The sequence below is a fragment of the Bos javanicus genome, chromosome 14 (genome assembly GCF_032452875.1).
Source record: "Bos javanicus breed banteng chromosome 14, ARS-OSU_banteng_1.0, whole genome shotgun sequence".
Classification (NCBI taxonomy): domain Eukaryota; kingdom Metazoa; phylum Chordata; class Mammalia; order Artiodactyla; family Bovidae; genus Bos; species Bos javanicus.
The window spans coordinates 10,369,338-10,389,988 of record NC_083881.1 but is presented as its reverse complement, the minus strand read 5'-3'; the positions used below and the strand labels follow the sequence as shown (position 1 = coordinate 10,389,988).

Here is a 20,651-nt window from a genome sequence, read left to right as displayed (position 1 = left end):
GAGGGTTAACTGGATTTCTTTTTCCTTCCCAAATCTTCGTGACTCTACTGTTTATGAACCACCTCACCAGCAGACACAACCAAGCAACACAGACAAAATTTTTAAAAAGGAAAACATACTCAGTTAAGTGTCAACTGATTCTGGAAAATTAAATAGCACCATGCTTTCATTTCAAAGCATGGGCTACCTCAAAGTATGTTATCTGGAAGCTTCTGAGGACGAGGGCTTTGTGCAGTGTACGTCATTCCATGACTGACCCACAACTTCAAAGACAAGATGACACGTGATCCTCATTCCCGTGTTAGCCTGTCCAGTCTGCTGAACTGACAACTGCCATGTCGACATGAACTTCACTTGACAGACAGGTCATGCCTGCAGTGTTCTTCCTCTAAATGCTAGTGGGACAAGTGACCTACCACTCCAAGGGCGAATCTGGAGAGCAGAGAACACAGTTTTTGAGACGTGACCAGTCACGAGCCCAGGAACACCAGGAAGTGGAGTGAGACGCTGAACCAGAGTCTACGGACCAAGGGACCAGAAGGCTTGGAATCATGACAGTCATCACTGGAACGCCAGGTTTGTGTAACTTCCTCAAATTTCAAAGTCCTTTCTAGACCTTTAGCACTAATGTACAGGTTGGAAGGAAAGTTATAACCAACCTAGACAACATATTAAAAAGCAGAGACATTACTTTGCCAACAAAGGTCTGTCTAGTCAAGGCTATGGTTTTTCCTGTGGTCATGTATGGATGTGAGAGTTGGACTGTGAAGAAAGCTGAGCGCCGAAGAATTGATGCTTTTGAACTGTGGTGTTGGAGAAGACTCTTGAGAGTCCCTTGGACTGCAAGGAGATCCAACCAGTCCATTCTAAAGGAGATCAGCCCTGGGTGTTCTTTGGAAGGACTGATGCTAAAGCTGAAACTTCAATACTTTGGCCACCTCATGCGAAGGGTTGACTCATTGGAAAAGACCCTGATACTGGGAGGGATTAGGGGCAGGAGGAGTAAAGGACGACAGAGGATGAGATGGCTGGATGGCATCACCAACTCAATGGACATGAGTTTGGGTAAACTCCGGGAGTTGGTGATGGACAGGGATGCCTGGCGTGCTGCGATTCATGGGATCGCAAAGAGTCGGACACGACTGAGCGACTGAACTGAACTGACAGCTATACTGATTAGGGAAGATATAATCTCTCCTGCCAGTTCAGCAGACTAAAATCACAGACTAAATGACCTGCCCTGGGCTACAACGTTGATGAACAGTTTAGGAAATGCTTTCATACTGTTTATGTTACAGGAAAGCAAAAAAAAAGCCCAAAAAAAGCCCAAAACGGAAAGGACACAAAGGAAATGTATATTTATTGAGTCCTCACCGTTGATGACTCCTACCACGCTTGGAATAAAAGCCCCAGTCTGGGTTAGGACCCCCGTGGGCCACCTTCAGACTCCTTCAGATTTCGGATCCTGCCACTTGGCCTGCGGCTCCCCCTGCTGGCAGCGAGCAGCACTGGCCTCCCCCCTACACCTCTGGGCCGACTCCCTTCAGCTCCTCCCACCAGCAAGTCCAGCAAGTCCCCGGAGGGAGGGGTGGTCCTTTCCTGACCTCCCTCCCTGGACTTCCTACTCCTTCACACTCCACTGTACTGCCTTCTGGGCTCTTCTCACTCCCCTTTACTGCTTGTCTTTCTTCCCACAAAGAGCACACATCTTTCTGATTTGTTCACTAAAATGTCTGGCATGCAGCAGGCACTCAATAAATATTTACCAAATGAATGAACGCATTTCTCAGCCTTACGCGTACCTATCTCATGTACCCACCTGCGAGGGGACTATTTTTAGTTTCTTTTACTAACTAAGGTGAAGAAACAGGCACAGAGAGCTTAACTGGCGTCCCTAAAATCTCCTAGTAAACGAGCAGCACAGAGCCTGGCGTTCATCCCTTCCGCTTCCACGGGAAGGAGCACCAGGGAACCAGCCACGTGCCCCCCAGTCCTGCCCCGGCGGCAGCCCGAAGCCACAGTCCACGAGAACACCTCCTCTGAGAAGAGTAAGGACTAGAAATAAACAGAGCAAAGGCGCCAAATATGAACTTCTATTCTGGTATCTTCTCAGGTCATTTAGCTTTTATAATTGATGCAAAGAGAAATTTTAGAACCCTATTTGAAACACCTCTTCACTTAATGCATTTGACAAAATACTGCAGAAGCCTCAAGCCCATCTAAGCACATACAAAGGGCAGGCGGTCTGTGCCACCCAGCAGATACGGGAAACAGACCCAACCAAGGACCGAGGACATGCCCAGCGCCCAGAGCCTGAGCTCAGGAGGGCACTGGGACTTCTGCAAGGTTCCAGGGGCGGCCTGGTCCCTGGGCGAGGACCGAGGGGGAGAGGCGCGGGTGCAGGCCCCTGGGAGTGAGAGGGACAAGGCTAAAGGTGATAAGGAAGTTAACACGGAGGGCACTGCGGCTGGAGCGGAGGACTTGCGCACGTTCCCGGGAGCGCGGCAGTTACACTGATGGGACCCCCTGGCAGAACCGACCAGCCCACCGACATCTAGGGAGATGGCTGGGGGAGGAGTCGAGAGAGTAAGACTGGAGAGCGATGACAGGGCCTGAATCAAAGTGATGGTCTTGGTGCTGATGGCTGGGGACTCAAGTTACTGCTGAAAAGAGACTTTTCATTATTCCCAAAGATCCCTCTATGTAGCAGGTGGCTCTCCCAGGCCCCGCATTTGAACGATGGGTGGAGGGGGGGGTCTACGCCCCTGTAGGCTCTGCTGAACAGCAAATTTAAAAAGCTCCAAGTGCCCCCACCCCAACATCGTTACGATGTCTTTCAAAAATGAAGACTGTTCCAGCTCTGTTCCCTGAAAAACTTTGAGGCTTGTCCTTTTACAGCTTTTACTGTTCCTTAAAAGAACGCATATTTCTGGAAGAAACACTGGGAGACAGAGATAGTACAAAGCAGAAACTGAACATTACTTGTTAACCCTACTTACACCCAGGGACACTCATGGCTAATACCTGAGTTTAACAAGATATGCGTGTGTGTGAAAAGTCTGTTTTTAGAAAAACATGGGTTGGTTCCATCTGTATATATTGTTTTGCAAACTGCTTTTTCCAGTTAACATTATTCACATAAGTGTTCATTTTTGCATATGTGCACACACACACACGTGGCAAAGCTGCTCGCAGGATTCTGAACATGTTTCCACTCGGTAAGCTCTTGACACGTTCCCTGCACAGAAGTGATGAAGACATCACCCCTCTGACATAAACGCTCTGCCACTCTAAACAGAAGATGCCCTTCAGCTAGGAAAGTCATCACAAATGTGTGCAGAAACAGAATGAATCTGCATCTCCTGAAAGAAAACAAACACCACACATTTGTCCATCACAGCTCGGCATGCACTGCGGTGAAGAGTTTTTGCTGGAAGTGTGAAGTTGTTAGCGCAGGCGTATTTCTGTTAGCAGAAAACAACTGCTACTGGAATTAGTATCCAGAAATGAAATTATTTCCCCCCATCATTCAGCTGGATTGCTCGCTGCACAAACAAGTGAACAAGTATTAATTAGTTGGAAAATAAGGCTGACCCAGCCAGGCTCAGGCTGCTGGGTAGAAAGAGGTAAAAATAAAATAATAGAGCTCTCTTCATTTCCTAGGCGAATGCTTGCTAACACAGCTGTTTAGATCTTTACACTCATTTCAATTTTTGTTCAATATTTATTTAGACACCTACCATGCCTTAGAGGGACACATATGTTTGGTACACCATCAACAACCACACAAATCCTGGATAAGAAGCTAGGCATGCACTGAACACCTACCACTGAAGAGAGATCTTAACTCCAAAAATTTAGTACATTAAAACTTCTGGCTTTTGCAAAGTATTTTGGTTTTTTGGGGGGCAAGGTAGCGGTTTTCATTTATTGAGCACCTAAACCTTATCTCCTGCATTTGCAGGTGGATTCTTTACCACTGAGTCACTTGGGAAGTTAGAAGGGAATAAGATATCTTAATAAGCGAATTATACAAATTTGACATCAGAGAAAACAGAGGCTCTAAAGCCTTGAGTAACTTATCCAAGGTCCTACAGCTTGTTTCAGGAGTTGGTTCAGTTCAGTTCAGTCGCTCAGTCGTGTCGGACTCTTTGCGACCCCATGAATCGCAGCACGCCAGGCCTCCCTGTCCATCACCAACTCCCGGAGTTCACTCAGACTCACGTCCATCGAGTCAGTGATGCCATCCAGCCATCTCACCCTCTGTCGTCCCCTTCTCCTGCCCCCAGTCCCTCCCAGCATTAGAGTCTTTTCCAGTGAGTCAACTCTTCGAATGAGGTGGCCAAAGTACTGGAGTTTCAGCTTCAGCATTAGTCCTTCAGGAGTTGGAGCCCAGGTCTAATCAGCTCCAGGATTTGCCCTTTTATAATTCACAGTGCTGCGTCTGATCTCGTGGGGAGAGGAAAATGGTCTCTTCCTGCAGTGACAACAGGGACAAAGATGTGGAAGTGGGCAGGGTCCAGGCTGGCCTCCACAGAGGCCAATCACACAAACCAGGTTATTGAACACTCTGCAAGGTGGGGAGCAACCTGTTGTGAGCGGGCTTTCAGAGCCTCTGTTGAAGTCCTGAAGCTGAATGTTATCTTCCGGGCTCTGGACAAGATGGAGAACAAGATTCCCTGGAAAATGTCTGTGGGTCTAAAGAGCCCAAGGATAGGGACAGAGAATCAAATTCTTGCTCTAGTGTGATGCCTGGAGGTGCCAGAAGCGTTGTCCACTTCTAACAGGAAGAAATGAAATTCCTATGAGAGGACAGGTGCCTCAGATGAGCTTCATCAAGTCCTTCCAGGAAGAAACAGCAGTACAAAGGAATTCCAGTAAGTGAGATTAAACACGAGATGTTAACACATGAGGGAAGAAGATGATCGTAATAGCAATAATGATAGCTGACATTTATTGAGGGCTACTTCCAACTCCCATTGTGTTCTAATTACTTGGAATCAATGAACTCACTTAATCTTTACATATACCTATGAATTGGGCACTACTATGAGGAATTTAGTGTTATTTTGACTCAAATCATGGCAGTCTGGGCCCACAGTGATGGGTGACGTCACCCCAATCAGATTTTTTAAAACTTTTTTTTTTTTTGGTTACACCACGTGGCATGTGGGATGTTAGTTCCCTGACCAGGGAACCCATGCACCCTGCATTGGAAGCTTGGAGCCTTAACCACCAGCAAAGATGAGTAATCATTTAAGTTTACCAGACATTTGGCTTCCCTGGTGACTCACATGGTAAATATAAATCTGCCTGAAATGTGGGAGATGTGGGTTCAATTCCAGGATTGGGAAGATCCCCTGAAGAAGGGAATGGCAACCCATTCCAGTATTCCTGCCTGGAGAATCCCAGAGACATAGCCTGACAGGCTACAGTCCATGGAATCGCAGAGAGTCAGACACGACTGAGTGACACTTACCGTGGTCCAGGTTCTATAAAGCTTTAAATGAATCATCTAACTCTCTTGACACTGAAAGGCAGGTACTGTTAACATCCCAGTTGACAAGTGAGGAGTAAAGTATCTTAACAAAAGCTGGCATCAGAGGAAAGGACTATTATGTAGTAGAAAGAGCACAGGCACTGGGAACTCAGAGGCGAACAGGACACTAGCTTCTTATACTTTTGAAATTAATTTCTCAGGATTATTATGGTCAAGGGGTACTTCACATATAATCCTTATATTTTCTTTCTTGGATAGCTTGTTCTATTGTATTATATACTGATAATGCAATGCTTATGCTAAAAAACTAAAGTAAAAGCAAACAATACAAAGATACAGAAATTTATTTATAATAGTCTAGCGGCTTAACATAAACAGTTTTATCCTTAAGCTTTATGCTAACGTTTGCCATAGATTTGTCAGAATTAGCGTTTTGAAATGAAAACATCTCATGCTGCACTGAACAGATACTAGACACGATCAATATTACTGTGACAGCTGATTCAGAGGTTTTCACTGAATTTGATTCCCCAAGTGCTGCATTACTTTGAATAGTAAACTAAAAAAAAAATTGTCTTTGAACAGGTATGTGCGAAGCAGTGAAATTGTAGAAGAAATCTCGGGATGTGTGCAGGTATACAGAAAATGGATTTTTTCCAAAACAGTCAGCTGGAGAGACGAACGGTCCCTGGAGCAGAACGCGAGTGTGTGGTCAAGCCAACAGGCCATGGCTCGCCAATCTAAACACATACTTGACCCTCTCCCAAGTCAACCTGGTAAGAAGAACCTGCCAAAGTGACTGGGCCTTTCCAGCATGAGGAATTCCCCTGTCTTAATTAAGGGGTCCCAAACAAAGACCCTGTATTTCCTGACCGAAAAAAGCTGTTTTATCCACTTTTCAAAAGGTCACTGAATTCCGCATGTTTTCTCAGGAAACTGCTGGCCCTGATTTTCAACCTGTTTCTAAGGAATCAGAGGTGTTTGCAAAGTCTGGAGAAGCCAGCTAAAACTGGCCACAGAGATCTTTCTGTGGGGGCAGGTTATGTGATTACAAAGCGATGTAACTGGCAGTAAAAAAAGTGTGGCCTGAAGCCCGTGAAAAGTAGGGACCAGGTTAACATAAACCAGTGGGAGGTGGTCAGAGGTTAGGTGGAGAGGACCCACTTCCCCTGGGCTGCTCTGGGGGCAGGAGAGGTAGACTCACTCTTTCCAATGTTTGCAGCAGGGCAGGCTGCCTGTCAACAGATTTCAGTACCTACAGGGATGTCCAAGGAGGTGGCGGCACAAATAGCAACTTCTCTTTGGTACTAGTTGGTAACACAAATACCAACTGCTATTACCTGTGGCCCACACACAGCATGGTGCCTCATTCAATAGCACCAGCACCTCTGGCAGTTAACTGCTTTTCTCCAGGCAAATGGTGAACCTGGCATTCAGAAAACTTTAGGTTTTCCAAATATGTGTGAAGTTACACAGATTTCTGAAAAAAGAGCCAGCTGTTGAGATAATTTGGGTAGCATCTAGATGTGTTCAAACTTCAGAACAGCCAATAATATTTTCCCAGAGATGAGATGAAAAAAGTAAGGAACACCCGATTCGGTTTCGAGGGAGCAGAAGGCAAAGTTCTGGTGGAGCAGGAGAACCAGGCAGGACGAAGAAGGACAGACTTCCTTCATGAAGGAATCTCCTAAACCCTCTGACTGAACCCCACATGTTAAACACACGGGGGCAGAATTTCAGGCTGGTTACAACATGCGCTTGCTTTCCGGGCCACGTGGCCAGAAGGCATCACAGACACAAGGGTGGTGAACGAGCAGATACACTTACCGTGGCGTGGGAGATGGTCAGGATCCCGTTCTTGACGGAGCACTTCCTTCTCTGCCACACTTTCCGGATCCTGAGGATGGAGCCAATCACGACCTGATACAGCACCCGCTTCATGCAGCTGTGCGGTGTCATGCTTGACCATCATCACAAAAACCCCCCACCAAACCCCACACAAGCCAGGGTCTGGGCTGCCGTTTATTACCCCAGGGGGAGGGGAACGCAGACTAGCAGGCACACAGGGAGGCACCAGAGCACTGGTTTCTTCCCGCTCTGGCTGCACCTCACAGCATGTGGAACTTCCCTGAGCAGGGACTGAACCTGTGTCCCCTGCAGTGGAAGCACAGAGTCTTAACCACTGGCCGCCAGGGAAGCCCACAGCACTGCTGTTGATAGTGAAAACGGGAGACGGCAACAGAAATCTGATAGCAGGAGAACGGATAAATGATTACAGGCATTTAAAAAGAATAACACAACTACAATATGTGCGGACCTACGCAGATTTCTGAAGCATACTGTTGGTTGAAAAAGCAAGCTGTTTTAAGATACTTTGGGTATCATCTAGAATAGTTAAAATTTCAGACCTATAAAACAGCATTCTACATTTTCTATACATATATGTATAAACGTATTTCCTTCTTTATTGTCTGTCTCCCTGGTGAGCATGTAAGCTCTGTAACGATAAGGACTTTCTTTGGTTCAGAGCTATATCCCCAGTGTCCACAACAGGGCCTGGCATGTAGGACTCCCAGAAGGTATCTGCTGAACTCACGGGGACAGTCCCTGCCTTCCTCAAACCACACATTACAAGTCACAGGTGCCATCTGTGGACATAGACCAGTTAACACTACTTCTAAAGACAGCAGGTTAACTCTCAGACTTGCCTGAGGGAAGCATCGTTCGAAGCTGGTGCACGGGAGACTGTAAGTGCGTCTCCCTGCCTGAGAGGCGGGGGCAGGTCCCTAGGTTACTAGCCCCTGGGAGGATGCTGAGCACACAGGGGACCCCGGGCTGGCTGTGGACGTACCCGTCACTCTTCTTCAGCAGGTAGCCCTTCTTCTCGCTGCCGTATTCCTTGTTGCCCTGCAGCTGGTGCATGCTGTAGCCTCCCTGCCGGCTCTGGGAATCCTAGAGAGGAGACGTCATGGATTAGACTCATGCTGGAGACAATTCTCCACTCCTTGACTCTAGTCTGCCACGGAGCCTTGGTCTGTTGGTATGGAGCTAAGAGAATTGTGGACTTTTGAGAGCTGCCAGGTCCTTGATCATATACTAGCGGAGGAAACTGGGCAGGTGAGCAATTGCCAGACAAGCCTGAGCTGAGGGCTGGGGTCCGGGTCTCCTATTTCTAGTCCGGAAGCCAGCTCTACCTCAGAGACACTGCAGCGGCAAGCTGTTCTAGGACTCAAACCAGTCTACGCTGGCAGCAGAGGCGAGTGCAGAGAGGGCTAGGGGAAGCGAGGTGGGCACCCAGCAAAGCTCATACACCCCGAGAGTTCCTCCTCTGGGCACGCTGCCCCTCCTTCACCTTTTCTGCTAAAACATCCCCAACAAAAAGCACCCCTTCTCAGCGAGGGACGAAGAACTGCAATAAAACTCTTGTTTTGCAACTAACGAGTCCTCTGTAAGAATACACCTATACCCACGCTTTGCATTTAAAAGGATGACTCGGTGGCAGGGAAAAGCGTATGACATAGTGACAGGACAACACAGATGCAGACAAGCTCGGTTTAACATCCACGAGTGCGTCCCCCTCGTTTCTAAAGACTGCACTGTGGAAAGGTAAGAAAAGAACCCACAACGCTGAATGGTAGATGGGGACACGGGGCGTTAGACACAGACAGTACGGTCTGACAAAAAGCATTGACTTACTCTCCTAGACTTCGATCAGGAAGGGCAAAAGCAAGAGGGAAAAAAAGGCAGAACATTTGAAAATACAGTTAATTTCATTGATAGTCTTATTGTTTATAGGCTAAGCAGTTTTCACAACACAGAGAGACAACATCACTGCAAAGGTAATTAACATCGGGTATCTCTCACACTTCAGAGTCATGATAAACTTTGCGTGGCGGGATAATAAAACATCTTCATCAAGTTTCATTTCAGGTCACTTGAGAACAGAGGGAAAAGAAAGCTGGATGGAAGAGGAAGTACACGCTTCACCAAGATTGAAGGGCTGACAAACCTCAACATGTTTATGTGTAAAAAAACCCAGTTCTTTACTTACAAAGTCTAAAGAAAACAGCAAGTGGTAGGAAGACCCTTTGTTTTCCTACAATTTATGTGAAGTGAAGAGAATTTAATAAAAATAACAATAAACAGCTCAGAAGCAAGCCCTGAAATGTGATGGAGAAGAAGCAGGAGGCTGAGGCACATTTACTGATGATCGCCCACGGCCTCTCCCTGGCCTTCAAGATCCCCTGGACCAACAGCGTGTGCTTGGCGAGTGCTTGGTGAATGTCAGTAACAGCTGCAGGGAAATCTGTAGGGCTATTGCATACACACCATGAGTTCACTGTTCAAAAGCATGCCCCAGATGCTCCCTAAAATCCAGGTGCCGCAAACGTGCTGATGACGCTGGCTGGGATACAGCCTGTCCTGGAATTGGATGCTCACCCTTGGCCCCCGCTGTCCTGCTCTCTAGTGTGGGTAACTGAGAGCTGACTGCACGCTTTACTGGGCTTAGACTAAAGAGGTTACAAACTCTGCTTGGTTTGTTTATTTTATTTTTTTATTGGACATGCAGCTTGTGGAGTTTAGTTCCCCAACCAGGGATCGAACCTATGCCCCCTCCATTGGGAGCTCAGAGTCTTAACCACTGGACCACCAGGGAAGTCCTTGCTTGTTTTCTTAATCTGAGTCATTTCTTTAACTGGCCAGATTCCCTCCAGCTGAAATGTATCATTGGACAGTTTTAATCATCTGGGGAAGGGTGGAGCCTAGGAATGTTGAAAAATTCCCCTCCAGGTTTACTTTCAACCAGGGTCTACAGCCTTGGACTCAGGAGCTGTGACCAAGGGGCCGAACCTCATACCAAACAGGCAAGAGTCTGCCTCCTCCAGTGCCTCCAGGGACACCCCAATGCAACGGTGGGGACACCCCCAATGCAACGAGGGGGACACCTGGGGTTTTTTTTCAAGGAGGCAGCAGTGTGTCCACAATACCAGTCAAGAAATACGAGGACAGAAGATCAGATCAGATGGTAGAGACTTGAGCTACTGAGACAAAATTCACAGGCTGGGATAAATGAAACCCACAGAATTCCTGCCTTAACCCAGTGAAATCCCAGGGAAATCACGTAACTACGGAACATTACTTAACAGGTATCTTTGCCACATCTACACCTCCCCACAACATTAAAAACAAACTCTAACATCTCCTTGATATAGATTCTTATTAAAAGAATAACTATCTTCCTTGGACCCCTTTTCAATGAACTTCCTTTATCTGCTCACATAATTCCTAGTCTGTCTGAATGCTTTAAAAACTATTCCTCTTTCACCTTAATTAGCCTGCTAACATTTAAGATAAAGGTCCAAGTTTAAAAAAGTAAAAGTACTTTTTTAAAAAAAATAAGGATTCAGATGGTGATAATTGATGAAAACTATTGTATTCTGTAAACTGACTACTAAGACATTCCTTACATATATTTCTACTAGCCTAAATTAAATTCTGAATAACAAGCAGATTGAGTATTCTTTGCTTTGTATCAGACAAACATGGTTTTAAAGGTGAATAAAGTGGCTGAAGCCTAGGCTTTGACCTCAGAAGTCTGTTTCATTAAACCAAGCAGGAAGGAAGTGATGAGTCAGAAGTAGCATCAACAATCCTAAACTAACTACTGAGTTTTATGACCTAAGAAAGTCACACAAATGATTATGATATTGAGAAATGATGGTTCAGCATAGCACTCCAGATAACCAGGATTCTGAATCCTGTTTAGAATTTTTTAGAATCCTAAAGAGAGGATTCTATCTTTCGAGAAAGTAAATCTTGGAGAATTGTTAACACTTAATAACAAAACAATCTGGAAAAAGGAAAGGCCACCCACTCCAGTATTCTGGCCTGAAGAATTCATGGACACAGGAGCCTGGCAGGCTGCAGTTCATGGGGTTGTAAAGAATCGGACACAACTGAGTGAGTCTCACACACACAGTAACTAAACAAAGCACAACTGAAGGCATGAAATAGGCTCTGAATCTTCTAACAGCAGAACGGGAACCAATATGTGCAGAGGAAAGAGAGATGCAAATGAGAAACTCATTCAGGCAAGCAATTTAAAACTAAACTTAAAAAGAAAACCTTGGAGAAATTCCATGATGTGACTGAAGAGATATAAACTATAGAATGAGAAACTATGGTGGTACTTTTTTAGTTCAATTTCCCATTCTCTATTAGCAGTACAAATTAGCTTACTTTCTTATTAGAAAACCTTATTAACATATAAGATGCATTACTAAGGAGCAGAATCTTACATCCTCTAAAACTGCGAGCAATTACACCCTCATTGACTTAATGGCTTATAATTGTTTCTGGCATCCAATTTAAAACTAAACCTCTATTTAGAAAAGCTTCAAATTTCTAATGTAAGGTATGAATGGAGTGGGCAGAGGAGTTCTTTTGTTTCATCTTACTAAATATTTACTAGTTGTTTTGGGGTGCCAGGCAACGTACCAGATACTGTGAAAGGAGAGATGAGCAAAATACATGGTTTGCAAAGTAAGATGGGTTACTGAGACAGACTCAAAGAAAAAGGTGGAGTTTGGGCAACAATTTATGAATAGCATCATTAAAAATCAAATATTTCAACCCTGAAAATAGTATTAAGGCAAACAGTCCTTTTACAAAGTTCAGTTCAGTTCAGTCCAATGCTCAGTCGTGTCCGACTCTTTGCGACCCCATGAATCGCAGCACGCCAGGCCTCCCTGTCCGTCACCATCTCCCAGAGTTCACTCAAACTCATGTCCATCGAGTTGGTGATGCCATCCGGCCATTTCATCCTCTGTCGTCCCCTTCTCCTCCTGCCCCGAATCCCTCCCAGTATCAGAGTCTTTTCCAATGAGTCAAATCTTCACATGAGGTGGCCAAAGTACTGGAGTTTCAGCTTTAGCATCATTCCTTCCAATGAACACCCAGGGCTGATCTCCTTTAGAATGGACTGGTTGGATCTCCTTGCAGTCCAAGGGACTCTCAAGAGTCTTCTCCAACACCACAGTTCAAAAGCATCAATTCTTCGGCGCTCAGCTTTACAAAGTTAGGCTATTATAAAAACCTAACTAATTTCCTGAAACATTTGCCAAAAGTCAATAAAGAATTGTGACAAGGAAAAAATGAGTGTACCAAAAATCCACAGATCCTATTTAGAGTTCAAATTCTTGAAGCTTCCTTTAATGGAGTCAGGCTGAAGCCGGTGGGGGTGAGAAGGCTGAATGATTTGATGGGTGACTTTAATTCTCAAGTCCTTATTTTAGATTACCTTCCACTCTTCCCAAACTGGAGTGCAAGAACTCTCTGGTGGACAGTCTTTTACCAAGTCATTAAAAATCATTACTTTCTAAACATATATTGTGATAGGAGATGATAAACACCATAAGAATGGGATAGCCATGTTACGAAAAGTCAACTTTACTTGTAAAATACTCTGGACATGGTGTTAATGAAAACTTATTTATTAATTTGGAGTGGAACTGAAATAAACCATGTGGATTTCCTTATGCGTATGAGAGGCTTAGATGCAACTATGCTGTTTAACTAGTGTGAGCAGAATAGTCTTTATGCAAAACAAAAAGGGACTGTAATAGTCTTTTTTTCTTTTTTCTCCCAAGAAAGCTTCCAAGCACAGGAAAGAGGTAATCCGTGTGACAAAACAAAGGTAGGAAGTGCTTAAGTATACAACTGCCAGCTGAAAACCGTGTCGTTTTCTCCCCAGAGACCTAGCTCTTACCTCTCCAGTTGGGTATTTCTAGGGCTCTTAGGCTGAAAAGTAAGAAGAAGCTACAGGAGACAGCTTCTCCCAGGGCCAGCAATAAGCGTGGTCTGAGGCCTCAGAGCACAGGTGCAGACGCTGCAGAGACTGGATGAGCTGGGTATGAGCCCACACGCCTCCCAGCCCCTTGGTGCCTCCTCCCAGGGATCAGCAGGTTCTCAGAGCAGGGCTACAGGCTCCACTCGCTGCGTGAACACCCAGGATTTATATAAAAACTGGATTTGAGGAGGCAGGAGGGTAGAGGGTGACAGTCATTCAGTCAAGGGAACCTTCAAGGTTGCTTTAAGATTAATGGTGCTGGTGCATGCTTGAGGGGGGTTGCTCTGTTCCTGTTTTGGACTCCTTGAACCCCTTTTGGAAACTTTAGGAATTTACAGAGGGTTAGTTTGCAACATTTAAAAAAAAAACCGGGGGTGGGGGACGGACACTTCCCCCAGTGGTCCAGTGGTTAAGACTGCCTTTCTCTGCAGGAAGGGTGGGTCCAGTCCTTGGTTGGGGAACTAAGATTCCCACATGATGCACGGTGCAGCCAAAAATTAAACAAACAAAAATCAGCTTGCAATTGTGAGATAATACAGAGAGGAACTGAAACTATAAAAAAGTGCTGTATTTTGTGTGATTTTGATTAAGTATTGCACTTAAACTGAATCCATAGTAATTTTATAACATAAGCACTACGTTCTCCCATGCGGTGAATGGTGCTCACTACTCCATGTGCCCTTCACATGAAGTCCCTTCCCTTCAGGTGCACCCCAGGTCCTCCACAACCACGTCTGGGTTTTTGCCTCAGAAGCAGCATGTCTCACTCCTCCACCCACCCTGCCCCAAGCTGTAGGTGGGCTGCGGACTCCGCCTGAGTCTCTGGCTTCTTCTCTTTTCTGGCACGGCCCCTCCCAATCTCTTACAGCCTCCATACTGCTGTAGGTCTGATCGCTGGTCCACACGGCTGACTACTACCTACTAGGCAATGAGCTCCTTGATGGAAGGGACCCAAGTTCAGTGCCTAGAACAGTTGTTGGCACACGGTAAGTATTCATTAAATGCTTGACCAAACAAATGAACAGATGAGACTAGTAATTAAGGATGTGTATTGCATTCATTTAACACTTAACCATTCACTGTATACTCTGTTTCAGCCCACAAGGACAACCTCACATTAATTTTTCTAACTGTGGGGACAAAAGCTCTGCATCAAAATAAGTTCTCTATTTTTCTGGTAGAATGAGACAGGTTCCTCTTAGCTGCCTGGAATGGGGGTGTGATCATCAGTGCTTACTCTTTAAAGCCTGGGGGGATGCTCTTCTGAAGCAGGATGGCGAACCTGGTCATGGAACTGGGCACATCGTTTTTTGTTTTTTTTTACAAGGAGGGAATGGGAACTTAGAGGCTGTTTCTACTGTGTTTTAGATGACAGCTGTATCTTGGGTCTCATCTATCCCCACCACCACCATAACCACCCTGGCAGGAAGCCCTCCCTATGCTTGTTCTGCAGATCAGGATACAAGGCGCCACTCAGAGGTTAGCCCTGCTGGAAACACAGAGACCACCTACTTCTTTCTGATCGAGTTGGAGCGAGGACTTTATTAGGTCTCGGAGTGCGGTCAGCTGTTTCTTTTCTTCGTCCTGGGTCTGTTTGATCTATGAGAGAAAAACATTTCTTCTATCACCCATCTCTCATACATTTATGAGCAGAGTTTAACTCATCCAAATAGATACCACTCATCAAACAATTATACAGTTGATTTCCTTATTAAAGTCCTTCGCATGGTCTCATTTTTGACAGGCATGATTTTCTCTTCTTCTTAAACTACCAGTGAGGTTGGAAATTAGTGAATAATGCAACATGCTTCCTTATTACGTAGTATGTCTAGGCTAGACAATTAACTCAGAAGGACTATTTTAAACAAAGGTAAGAAGTAACACTGAGTCATTTGAGTTTTTCAAAGGGTGGTAGTGGAAATACCATGATGTGACTGAATGGGCCAGAAGACAACCCTCAGAATGACCGGAATCCCAGAGCTAACGCATGGACGAAAGTTTACAAAGTTTACACGAGGGCAAGGGACTGGTGCTGTTTTCCTTTCTTCTTTTCTTTTTCTTTGGTGCTGCTTTTCCTAATTACTTGGAATTTTAACTGCAACCTGAGCCATGTTAGCTTATTCAAGAAAAATCAGAAAAAATTCACAGCTGTGTATTTTTGAAGTTCTATCAGAATATCATTTGTAACACTAAAACCTTATTTGAATACATGCAGTTACACTCCTAAACACATACTTTCTTTTTTAAATTTGAAAGTGAATGTTCATTTCCCTCCCCAAACTTTCTCCTTTTTATTTCGTATTGGGGTACAGCTGATTCACAATGCTGCGGTAATTTCAGGTGAACAGCAAAGGGACTCAGCCATACGTATGCCAGTATCCATTCTCCCCCAAAATCCCCTCCCATCCAGGCTGCCGCATAACACTGGGTAGAGTTCCATGTGCTGTACATTAGGTCCTCGTATATACTTTTAATATTATTCATTGCCAACTGGTTCATGAAGAACAAATTTGAGATTTCTACATAAGCATTTAGTTTTTTTCTCAAAAAAGTTTTCCTCTTGATTTTCTTCTTATAAAGGCAAAACATAGACAGTAGGGGGAAAGAAAGGGGAGGAAATATAAAACAAGCAAGCAAGAAAAAAAATCATAAATATCTGCATATTCAGAGACAGTCACTTAGCTGCTTTCGTCCCAGGATAAAAATTTCTTTTTGTCTTTCTGCAACTGCTGACGAAAGGGCACTCGTGTGATGATAGCCACTCAGAACCAATGGCCATCCCCCTGCTCCCTGCCCTACCCTGCTCTTCCTATGTCCCAGAAACATACTCTGGAATATCTGACCAGGGATGATGTCTCTGAGTTAAACTGGAGGGGAAAAACAAGTTTATCGGCCTTAGGTTTATGCTGACACATCACTTCACCCTGTCTTCTTTTCTTTAGCACTCTTAGAATACAGATTACAAATTTACTGTTATTTACCCACAAAAGCAAAGTTAAAGTGTATGCATTTTATAAAGAACTTACATTATACAAATCAGCAGCCAGCTTTTCAATGTACTGTTTCAATTTATCAGCTGTTTTCAAACCATCTTGAAAGAAACTACAATGGAAAACAGAGATTTACCAGCAGTTTAAAAAAAACAATATGAACCATAGTTACCTGAAAAATCTGAATTTCCATAGGTACACATTTACTCTACCCATATATCTATACAAAACACTTACAAAACTAATTTCAGTATTTTATAAAGAGGTACTGACAAATTATAGGCAGGAAGATTCTTTACTGGCTGAGCTACGAGGGGAGCCCAAGTTACAGGCACCATTTGACCTATGCTAGCAGCTGTCACATGGATACTGCAAGCAACAGCTATAGTCCCAACACTCTCATTCATACGAAGTACATTTCTTCATGGTTGTGCCAAATTTGAATTCAAAAGAGACAGACACATAAACCAGTGGAGTAAATGAAGCTGAACTGGACATTAAGGACAGTAGTAAAGGGCAGAGGACAGTCAGCAAGGGTTCTGTTTCCCAAGATCTCTGTGTCCCAACATTTTTGAAACAAAGGCTGTCGAATCAGTGGTACCAATGAATTCGGAAAGCTTTCAGTTCATGAAGACTCACCAGCCACATTTCAAGTGCTCAGTCATCACATGTGGCTGGTGTATACCAGGTGAGACAGGAAAGAATATCAGCACTTCCATCACTTCAGTATGGCAGAAACCAACATAATATCGTAAAGCAATTATCTTTCAATTAAAAATAAATTTAAAGAAAGTTCTACTGGACAGTGCTGCTCCAGGTGAAGAAGAAGCAAACTGAGATCTGAACAGCCTGCAAGGAATGTTATAAAACATACATTTTTTATGGAGAAAGAGGGATGGTTTCAGTTTGAGATGGTACTGATAAAAATGTGAAGTTCTTTACCAGCAGTGAAGGTGGGCTGGAAGGAGGGATAATCCCTACCAGTCAAAAGGCTGAAGACAGACCCAGGCGGTTTATGTGCCTACAGTTAAATTCTTCTGAACATGACTAGACTAAGAAAAGTCCACACAAGGAGGAATGATTTTAATCTACAGTACGATCCAATGTTTGTAAACCAAACAAATCACATACGTAAATCCAGTAAATTTCTGAGTAAGGAGATTACGAGTCCCCTTCCCCTGCCCCAATTTTTTCCCCAATAGCTCCATTTTCTAAATATTTTCTTAAGATCATACATTACTTGGGCAAAATAAAATCAAAGAATCAACACAGCCTAGGAGGACGAGGCTGAGCTGAGTCCCTCTCAGATGATTACTTTTAGGGCCAACTTCTGGTTTTTGGTGGGAAGTGGGGGTGCGGGTGGGGGTAGGGGAGCTGCTGGGGGCGGGGGGTGGAGGCCACAGGGGAACAACGCAAATGCAGCCCCCGACAGTCCTCGTGACACCGGGTGGCCAGCACTGCGGTCATCAGAGCCCCCTGAGCCCCCGCCCATCCACGATCCACGGGGCCGCCTGCCGGCTGGGGCTCACAGCCGCAACCTCCACCGAGGCCCCGCCTCCCGGTGCCCCTCTTCCCTCTCTCTGACCTGGTTCCCTTTCAGCGGAAACGCCTGGCCTTAGGAGTAAAAAGCGTATGGTATTTTGCTCCAAACCTCACCGCATGTATAATAACCTGGGGCGGGTTACTGCCCTTGGCTGACCACGAGCATGCTTAGCTCCACCTGTGGACGCTTTCTGAACTTCAAAGGGCATGGGATGAGCCACACCGATGAGCGTTCTGCTGGCTGGAGGGGGAAACACGAGTGTCAGCTCTGATGACCCATCACTCACCCTGAACGTGGATGCTTTCCCTACAGAAGCGGAAATTACTGAGTGACATCCCACTTGTCCCTTGGCCAATTTCTCTGTAAGTTACTGAAATAATTTGGAAAATAGGTGATGATGTAATAATAATGGCAGCTAATGTGTAATTGGGTACTCAGTGCCAGTCACTCACCATTATGCATAATTCATGAAATATCCCTTTTTAAAGGTCTCTTTACAATCTAACAAAATAGGTAATTATTATCATTAACCTGTGAGACAGATAAAGAAACAGGCTCAGAGAGGTCAACTGGGTTGTCTAGGGTCATCGAGTCATTAAGTGCCGAGTTTGGATTTGAGTATCCGTTTTCCCATCTCTGGAGCATAGGTGATTAAAGCACAAGGCTGCTCTGGGCCCAAATCTTCGCTCTCCCACTGAATAACAGCATAATCTCCAGAGTCCTGCGCCTTGATGTCCTTATACAGGAAATGAACAGAATGGCATAGACCCTGGAGAGTCCTCATGAGCACCAAGATAAACTGCCAGGTACAGAGAAACAGCTCAATGCATGATGGCCACAGGCCAGCAAAATGGGCTTCTTCATTTTTCTGACCTTAGGGACACAGCAGGACTGGTTCATTTTTTTAAATAAGTAGCTTGAAAGCAATATGACCACATTTTAAAGATACTGGGTGTGAGAAAAAGGTAAGCTGCCAACTGATGGGTGGAATGACCCCTGCATTTACACTGAGGAGCTAAGACACACCTCCAGAGGCTGGGAGAAAGCACAGAAGTGCCCAACACCATCACCCATCCATCAGGCAAGACACATCCTCCTTAGAACAGCTCGGAACCTTCTTGATCCTGAGTGTCGCCATGTACTTTGCTTCTGTCTTAAGTCACTCTAAGCAGTGACCGGGAAGGAAAATATTTTGTTCTTCCTTTTAATTTAAAAGAAAGAGAGAGCAGAAGGTCTCCCTGATACTCCTTTATCACATGTATTGCTTGGCTTAGGAAGAGGTATTGCTTGGCCAAAAGCTGAAAGATTCACAGAGCATTATTTTCCTAAGTTAGGACTCCCTGGAATAGCAGATAGTACGGTTCTATAAAACAAACTATAAAGCAAAAATTTTCAAAAACCACCCTCTCACAATCCAACCACCAGTCCCTTAGGAAAGCCTGATTTCCAGGCTTCAGGTTTGGCTTAAGTCAGGTATTGATTCCCAGCTGTCTAGGTAATGGGGACATTTTCTCCCAGATTTATTCTGTGTGTCCTGTGGTATTTAAGAAACTTGAAGGCACAGGGGCAGTGTAAGTACTAATTAACTGCAAACACATCTTGACAGTTCAGATCAAAGCGACGGTGGAGAGTGGTAGACTGGATTTGCACACGGAGATTCTTAAAAATACAGACGTCCAATTCCAGGCTTACAAATCAGAACTTCTGCACACTGAAAGCATGCGCTCTGAGTGAGAGGCCTAGGTTCAAGAGTTGGCTCTGCCATCTTCCAACTGTTAAGTTTCAAGAATCTTTGTTTCTGTTTTGTTGGGGTTTTTTTTCCCATTTAAAAAAAGTAAGATAAAATTCATGTAACATAAAATGATACAATCATTTTAAAGTGTATAGTTACTGTTGTGCAACCACTACCTAACTCCAGAACATTTCCATCACTCCAAAAACAACACTGTATCCGTGAAAAGTGACCCCCAATTTCTATCTTCCTCTATCCCCTAACAAACAACAATCTGCCTTCTGCCTCAAAGGACTTGCCTTGTCTGGACATTTCACTTAAATGCAATCACATCATATGTAATCTTTTGCATCTGGCTTCTTTCACTTAAAGTAACAATTTTTTAAGAAAATTGAAGTACAGTTGATTTGCAATATTGCTACTTCCATGCATACAGCAAAGTAATGCAGTTATACATACAAAATCTTTTTCAGATCTACTCTGAGTTCCTTAAATGACATGATAGAAAAAAAAAAAAAGACATGATAGAGTTTGCACCCTACTTCTTAAACCTGGGCTGAACTTGTGTCTAACTGTCTAACAGAACACATCACAAGTGAACAGTGCCATAGTGGAAGCTGAGAAGTCAATCTTGTATGTCTCAACTCTTCCTCTTTCAGTAATCTGAACCAGTATGAAAACAAACCCAGGCTAAAAGGAGCTGGGCTAATATAGCCTGTCATCTCTTGCAATCAGCTAGCTGGGTGTTCCAGTAACACTGCAGCCTCTCTCGGTGTCTCAGCTGAGACTACTTGCTGCTGAAAGCCCCTTGGGCACAGATGACCCTCCTGGTGGCTCAGTGAGGCTGCCCTTTTACGTCTGGCTTGGACGTCATCTCTGGAACGTGCTGTCCTGCAGCCCGTCTCCCTGGCTTACTCCGTTGCACTGGCGGCCACACCCCTTTGCCACTGCTGCTTTTAATTATGGTCCTGGCCACTGAGTGTGGTGAGGCATCACACTGGGGTTCTGATTTGCTCTTCTCAAATGACTAATGATAG

At 44.7% G+C, this 20,651-nt stretch overlaps 1 protein-coding gene across 4 annotated transcripts in view; it reads right to left on the bottom strand.

Annotated features, from left to right (window-relative positions):
- The window catches only part of ASAP1 (ArfGAP with SH3 domain, ankyrin repeat and PH domain 1), a 339,237-nt gene that overhangs the window by 51,923 nt on the left and 266,663 nt on the right, over positions 1-20,651 (bottom strand). For all 4 annotated transcript variants that reach the window (XM_061438581.1, XM_061438583.1, XM_061438584.1 and 1 more), the window contains 4 exons: positions 16,376-16,451; positions 14,862-14,948; positions 8,352-8,452; positions 7,328-7,397 (listed from right to left, as the gene is read on the bottom strand). In XM_061438581.1, the coding sequence (XP_061294565.1) occupies positions 7,328-7,397; positions 8,352-8,452; positions 14,862-14,948; positions 16,376-16,451 (334 nt within the window). The remainder of the gene's footprint in view (positions 1-7,327; positions 7,398-8,351; positions 8,453-14,861; positions 14,949-16,375; positions 16,452-20,651) is intronic.